The sequence below is a fragment of the Pteropus vampyrus genome, unplaced genomic scaffold (genome assembly GCF_000151845.1).
Source record: "Pteropus vampyrus isolate Shadow unplaced genomic scaffold, Pvam_2.0 Scaffold127, whole genome shotgun sequence".
Classification (NCBI taxonomy): Eukaryota; Metazoa; Chordata; class Mammalia; order Chiroptera; family Pteropodidae; genus Pteropus; species Pteropus vampyrus.
This window is the reverse complement of record NW_011888908.1, coordinates 3,040,608-3,048,617: the sequence shown is the minus strand read 5'-3', so window position 1 is coordinate 3,048,617 and position 8,010 is coordinate 3,040,608. Positions and strand designations below refer to the sequence as shown.

Here is an 8,010-nt window from a genome sequence, read left to right as displayed (position 1 = left end):
GGACTCAAGCTGCACGGAGCTCTCGAGTGCATGTGCCCAGGATTCCGGGCGGACATCGCAGCACTGCCACGTGACGTTAGAGGGGACACTAATGGGCCACAGAAGTGATGGGACTGGCACTACTGAACAGAAGTCAAAGGGGTAATACTAATTGTTTCTGCCACGTTTTAGAAGCAAGCTTATCTATCATAACCAGGAGCATTACGGCAGCGCCTACACGACCAAATACATTCCGAAGACAAATCCATCAGTTTAACAGCTAAAATTGTCATTTTAATTTTTCAAGTCTTTTGAAGACAGGAAAGCCAAAAAATCCACTTGTCACAGATTTTCTTTTCTTTCTTTCTCTCTCTCTTTTTTTTTTTACTTTTCTACTGAAAGAAAAGGTGGTATGAAAACTCTATACCACAGAAAAGATCAGTGCTATAGAATATGTATGCCAAGTTCTGTTTCTTTCGAATGAAACCTTTTGAAATGAAAACCTCAATACTGACTATTTAAAGCTGCTCTTATGAAATAGCTTAGCCCCAGACTGTTTCTGCCTCTGGGAATTACACTGAGAATTAGCTATGCAAGCACCATTGTTGCATGCTGTGAAAAATATGACATGCCTGTTGATACTAGCAAACTTTCATTTGCTGTAGCCTGGGAAATAAAACATTTCACATGGCCGCCTTATCTTACTAACTTTAAAAAGTACAGATAGAGATAGAATAACAAATATACCCGTTACATCTTCAGCTGAGTTGTTAAATTATAAATAAACATACAGTTCTAGTTGTAGTTCAGAATGGACTATTATGTCAGTTATGTGTTTAGACCATAGTCTTCATCTGATGTGTTTGAAAGTTTATCTGGATTTTCGATGCATTCAGAGCTTTGCATTTAGGATATTTTGTCTTTATAAAACACAGAAAGGTAGGATTCTTCTAAATCATTACAATTCCAGAATTTTAGTTAATTCTAAAAATCCATTCATTTATCACATTACAGTCACTATGGAAGAAGCTGGGATAAATGCAAAGATTTAGAGTTTCTGCCCAAGAGAAGCTCATGAAAACTTAATTGTATCTTAAACAGAAGTTTCACACTACTGATAATTTTAATATTTATAAATTCCATTCATGTGGTAATTTTACCTTCATAGAAAACTCTGTGAAATATATTGCAAGTATTCTTTTTTAAACCTGAGCAACCAAGCCACACGAGCAAACCAGCAACAAAACTGGCCCTAAAATAGCCATCTTTGACTTACCAGTACTTTCGCTACTTCTGTAGAACTAATTTAGCAAAATCAAGGATGGAAATACTTTCTAGATAAATCAAGCAAACATCCTACTCATGAGATTTCTCTCAGTCACCTATTTTGTACATTAGATAAAAGTTGGATTCGGGGGCCTGAATCATAATTATTTTTGTTCTTTATTTAAGTCTCCAAAATATTTCGTTTTTATAAAGTCTGTACATGCTCACAAAAGCAGAGTATTATGACATCAACACATTTGGTCACCATATTCAATTTGTAAAGGGAATCAAGCCACTTGTTTGTCATCACGTAAACCTAAACTGCAGATGGTGGATTTCTCCTCCACTGAATGGATTTAAGGGATTTCTCCCCCATCTTTCAGTGCATCCACCCAAGAAACCGCAGATGTGTAGGGGGTTTTAAATAAGTCGCTTCCTTCTGTTTTTTGCACTCTGGAACTAACCCTGTTGAGTTATTCTGCAACTCGATGGAAGTATTACATAACTCGAACCTCTCTCCCTGTCTCTCTCTCTTTCTGTCTTCCTCCTCCCTCGTGATCTCATGCACACACACGAAATGCATCATATCAGGTGTCTTGACCCAGGTGACAATTGAGTTCTCTCTAAGGAAACAGTGCATTTCCAAAGTAACGTCAGTGAAACTTTCATAGAGACTTTGGTTACATGAACTTAATCGAGAACTGATAATTATTCTTCTACATAGGCACAGAAATAGAATTTGGTGCTTAGTCCTTAGAAAATCGTGTGACACAGACTCCTGAATGACTTGTAACTGTCTGTGATGTGCATGAAGGGTCTTTCGTGTAATACACACAGACCCATGATTAGGTTGAGACTCACCAAGTAATGACAACGAAGAATTGGAGGTGTCCTAGTCACCCCGATGATTCTGTCTGGCTGCTGTACCTCCTGCCAACAGGCCTCAAGGTATACTGGATGCTCAGGATAGGCCCTTCTGAAGCTCTCCACCTAAACTTTTTGTGCAATAACCCTACTTCTGTGACTTTTCACACCTAAATCTTACTTCCCTTGGGCCTCATCAGTTTCTTAGTGTCTTGCTTTCTGCCTTCCAAAGTCATAACTATTACTCTAATTCAGAAGTCTCTGGGCAGTTTTAAGTCTTCCCTGCCTCTTTTTGTTCCAAGGCCTGTAGCTGAATTTTTGTGCTGGTCAGAAGCCTCACACATCACACAGCAACGTCATTGTTGGGTTCACTTCCTCAGAGCAACCTGAAAATCCCTTTGTTAAAAAATAATAATTTTACAGTGAAATCATTAGGCTGCTTTATTTCCTGAATATTTTTGCGAGCTTCTTGAAGGCAGAAACCATATCTTATAATCTTTGCATTATTAGAACATAACTATCAGAGTGCCTTGCACATAGTAAGCACTCAACACACCATTACTGATTCAGTAGCAGAGATCAAGCAAAAGGCATGATGGGAAACTTACATGAGTTTGAGCATATCCTTTTGTGAACCCAAATAAGATAAAGTATCTCCAGAATGAAACCCATGGTCACTTAATTAAATTACATCCAGATATCACTGAGAGTTATTTTGTAAACTCTCCTTCTGTGAGTATTATAAAAATGAGTGCTGAAGATGTCTCACCAGCTCATATATAATTTTGAATAGAATTTTTTTTGTTTCCCTCAAGTTAACTACTAATCATATTATTACCTGTTACATCATTTATTATGTGTGTGTGTGTATGTATATATGTGTGTATACATATACACACACCCACACATATTTATTACTGGTCAAATAGATTTTTTATGCCTTAGGAACAGAATTCTTTTGAAAAGCAAGGTTTGGAATTGGACGAATCAGTTTTGTCAGTACTACGTACACAATATTTTAACTTAGGCTTAGCAGTAAGAAAATAGAAACGGATGTTTTGATCACCTCAAAAGATTAAACAAACATACTAGACAAACACTAATTTATACAATGAATAATAAAAAGAAAACAAGATTACTATAAAATATGTATAATATGTGCAAAACTCAACATATATATAGACCTATGATTCCCAGAAACCATTCTGTTTCTGGGAGGAAAAGACAAACTTATTTAAACCAGTATAGGTAGTTTGACGTCACTCCTGGAAAACACAGATTGTCAGTACAGGACGCCCCATAACTTGGGGGACAAGCTGAGCACGGTACCCCTACTTTATATGGTGCTTCTCCAATCCAGTTGCCCCTAGAAAAAAAAAGGCGGGGGAGGTAGCACTGGTGTTACTCGCCCATTTAAAAGAATTTGTCCTTAAGTATGTGACCACATGTATGGACACATAGTGATCTTTTTGAGAAGTCTGTCATTTTCTAAAGGCACGAAAAGTTATATCCATTTCTTATTTCTACAGTAACTTACTTTATATATCTTACTTTTTCAATATTTTCTCTCTGAGTTCATATTATCTTAACTTGCAGAAGTGAGGCACTATGAGGAATGGTGACATGATGGGCCATGTGACCCCAGGCTCGGTGCTTGTTCCAGTCACCACGTCTGTCTTCCTTCCCACAGCCACCTCCTGGAGCACATAGTTAAAAACTCACACTAATGCTATTCTAAGGATCATAATATATATATAATTTTTTCTAAGAGGCTTAGAAATGATGACGAACAGCAGGTTATCATAAGCACAAAAAATCGGTTATAAATGTTCACAAGACTTGTTTCTAAAGTTGTGAAATATTTTAGATTCTCAGCATTCAAAAAATGATGGGTGAAAAATTCCACTCATAGTAAGAGAAAAATGGCTTCTAAAGGAGTCATAACGGCGATTGTAAAACATTTTCCCATATGTAAACTCATAACCTTTTTGATTTTTAGTAATGCTATTCATTTTTTGATAATGAACACATTTAACTGAATTACTTCGTGTTCCCAATATTTTTATCTGTATTGATGACCATGATCAAAATAATACAACAGTTCACCATTTAGGATAGTTAAAAACAGTCACCTTGCCTTACTAAAGAAGGTAATGTATTTTCATAGCATGGCGAGTAATAACTAGAGTACTAAGAAATGGCAATATAGCCAACAGTGTGAAGGAGCTGGAATGGTCAGGAGAAAATGTGCTTGTCAGTAATAAAAGGTCCGAGTTGAAGACAAGACAGTAGGTAAGAGGTTAAAATATGAAACAGGTGGTTCTTATCTTTTTGAAGACCTGAATAAGACCAAGCAGTGCCTTAGAAAATGTATCCGTAAGACATGAAATATCTGCTTAAATCATAGACTTAAATCTGTAAAATATCCATAGAAGAAAACGTATCCATAAACATCAAAAACATGCTGACAGACAACTATTGATGCTGAAAACTGAGATGAGGTTCCAAGACTGTCCACTCCATTCAGTGTATTCTGCAGTCTGTGCTCTAGATAAGCTTCCTCCAGTGTGACTGTGGTCATGCGTGAGCTTGCCAAGAAACATTCACCGAGGCCCCTTCACCTATGAGTGTCTCGCCCTCCTCAGTCCTGGTCTCGGTCATTTTATGTTTGTAATCTTCCGTCCCTCTATAACTTTACCCAGAGCTGTAAACGTATATGGACCCAGCCTATGCTATTTTAATTTATTTTATACAACTTTTTGAAATTATACAGCACATATTTTTGAAAACATAAACTTATAATTTTATTATGTGTAAAAGTTAGGATGTATTATATTATAAACCTTTACGTAAATCACAGATTTTTGTTGAATAGAATATAATTATATTCAATAGTAAATCAGTCAGTTAATATATTATTCTCTCTTTTTTTGTCTTATTCTGTGTAATTAAATTCTCTCTCTCTCTCTCTCTCTCTCTCTCTCTCTCCGCCCCCCCCCTTTCCCCCCTTTCTTTTTTTGCCCTCCTGAAAAACAGGCTTGATTTGAGACAACTTCATACTGGCATTGGAAGAATCATATCCAAATATAACTCAGGATTTCAAAACTTCCCTCATTGCCTAGGTTTCAAAATAATGCCTTTTCATTACAACAAATATAGCATATTAGTACAATATCTTAATCACTTGGACCCATAAAACAATCAAATCTTTCATCAGTGGTATTAGAAAATTCTAATCATTGGCCAAAACCAGAAAAGTTAAATGAATGAAATAAAAATTTCTTTCACCCCGTGGGTACTCTTTGGCCCATTTATGTCAGGAAGAAGGGTGAAAGCTTAACAGGAAATATAAGGTGCGAAACTGAAAATATCAAACAAATGCACAGTTCAATGCTTTTCGTGATGCACACGTTCTACTTTACAAAGTTTACTGTTGTAATCGTTGTGAAGAGGGGGCCATTGGAGAAATTGCTATTTTTCTAACTTTGTGAAAACACTGGCATATTACCATAAAATGAGTAATGCCGTTGTTTGTGAAACGTTTTCTCCTTCCCTCCCCATACTGGCAATGCTGGAGAAAATCTTTGTTTGGGACTTACTTTGGAAGACAGCGAGAGTGTCATAAATCTTTTGCACATTTTGGTATTTACTCCAAATAAGAACAGACTCATGAACAAATACTGCAACCTTTTATCATCTGAAGAGTTATTGTTACCAAGAAGGCATTTTATCAAATGTTAGTACATGCTTATTTATCCTCGTATTGTAGAAAAATGTTCATAAATATGGCCACATTTTATAATCTTGAATCGATTTTCATAATACTTTTTATGTGTGCCAGAATATGAAAATAATAATTTTTAACACTGAAATTTAAATCATGACGAAGCCTTAATTAAAAAAAGTCATAGCATATAAATTTGCCCTTCTGATAATGAATGGCTCCTTAAACATCTATGGAATTAATCTATAATTTTAAATCTTACTCTTAAAACAAAGAAGGAAGAAAGGCTTATTTTGCTTTCCTCGTGAAAAACATAAGCCAACAGTCTTCCAGTACTGAAAGATGAGGATATTGTGGCGTTGATAAATTCCCTAGAAGATTCTTTTCTGAAGCCTTTTTATATAGCTATCAAAAGCCTGGAACTAAAGTGTTTATTTTACATATTTTACAATTACCATGACAGGAGAGGCATGGCAGGGAGAATTCAGCGACTCTCCATGCTCAGATGCTTTGCCTACTGTGTTAGCCCAGAATCCCTTTCCTTGTGAAAAGAAGCCTTTCACCTCAACATTTTTTCAGGCATATGGGGATGATGAAAGATTTCAAGCTTCGAGGCCACTGTAGTTAAGTCTTACTCATATTAAAGTACCCACCAGACAGAGTGCCACCGGCTACTTACTTTGGGGCGTAGTTGCACACCAGGTAAACTGCCCGTCGCCACACTGCTCCCCACACATTCATGTTTTGGCAAGTGTGAATTGCACATCCTATTCGATTGGAGGTGGCCCAAACCATCTGTGAAATTGCACCCACATACCATTAGTGAAGTCAGAGCTAAGAGAATGTGCATTCGCCGAAATAGTTAAGAGCATTTTTCAAAAATATGAATCAGTAATTAACAAGGCAATTGAAATAACCTGCGTATAATGTGTGCACATGGGGCCAAAACACCTCATAGGACACCGAGGATTGCAGTCCTGGGGGTATGGGAAAGCATAGTCCTTCACTTCGTCATACCATGGCTTGACCAATTGGAGAATAGAGCGATATCTAGATATGAAGAAAAACAATGAGAGAAACAATGAGTACGGCAGTGGTAGTGTAGAGTGAGCTCATGTTCGATTTTAAGTTTATTGTTCTTTTTGCAGATTACTCATGATGAGTCAAGTGGGTATCCACCCCTCACGATTACCGTTACCACCTAGTAGAATCCTCTATTCTTCCAAGTAGGGCCACCATAAAAATGCCCAGGACTGGGACAAGTGGTCCTGTCTTTGTTTAAGTATGTGTCTGGTTGTTTCAGAAACAGAGAGGCAAATATTTCAAGATTTATCATTTTTATCTTATTTCATCTATGTCAAAAATTTCTTCCATCAGAATCTTATACACAATTAAGAATTAGCTATATAAAAGTAGTGTCATACTATAACCCAGTGTTTTTTTCCCCTCTTAAACTTGGATCGCCTCGATTTTGATGATAGCATCCCTGACTTTCCTCCCCTACATGGAAGAGAACGGGTCTTTGGAATGTTGGATAACAACATTCCATAGTGGTAGGAAAATCATCCTATCACTGAGAGCAGCTGTCTATAGTTGTGCATATTTGCATAGATACAATTTACATAACACAAGCATATTGATATATGCGGCCATGAGAAAGTTGCACACATGTCAAGGGATCTTCTCGAGGTGGAAGAGTCAGAATTAAGGATAAAGCGCATATCTGATTCTTTCAGAGATTCTGTGATGTAAGTGGAGATTACAGGCGAAGGGAGAGTGTTCTGAGGTTGAAAAGGGAAACTGGTCTTGTTAGGCCCTTTGAACCAATTACATAATCCTCGAGAACATCGAAAACAGTCATAGGCCAAGCATCCACGCCTGGCACGTAGTAAGCACTCAATAAACATCTGCTGATATTACTGGAAATCGATGTACCCCCTTGGCAATGAAGTTGCATGGATCAATGGTAGCAGTGAACCTGCTTCCTACCTTCCAGTTCGTACAGATAGATTTTGGCCCAAAAATCTCAGTAAGTAGGAAGGTCCATGGTCCCAAATGCAAGTAGCTGCCCAAGCCTCTGCAGATTTTGCAAGATTTTCATCCCAAACCTGTGAAGGGGAAAAAGCTTTCAGCTTTACAGGTTTGCTGATAAGACACAAAATAAAAGAAAAGAAATG

The 8,010-nt window shown here is 37.2% G+C and overlaps 1 protein-coding gene across 1 annotated transcript in view; it reads right to left on the bottom strand.

The window, feature by feature from the left end:
- Positions 1-3,175: 3,175 nt before the first annotated feature.
- The window catches only part of PI15 (peptidase inhibitor 15), a 28,502-nt gene continuing 23,667 nt past the window's right edge, over positions 3,176-8,010 (bottom strand). Inside the window, exons 3-5 of the mRNA XM_011366945.1 lie at positions 6,751-6,883; positions 6,513-6,628; positions 3,176-3,475 (exon numbers count right to left, since the gene is read on the bottom strand). Of these exons, the coding sequence (XP_011365247.1) occupies positions 3,340-3,475; positions 6,513-6,628; positions 6,751-6,883 (385 nt within the window). The 3' untranslated portion in view covers positions 3,176-3,339. The remainder of the gene's footprint in view (positions 3,476-6,512; positions 6,629-6,750; positions 6,884-8,010) is intronic.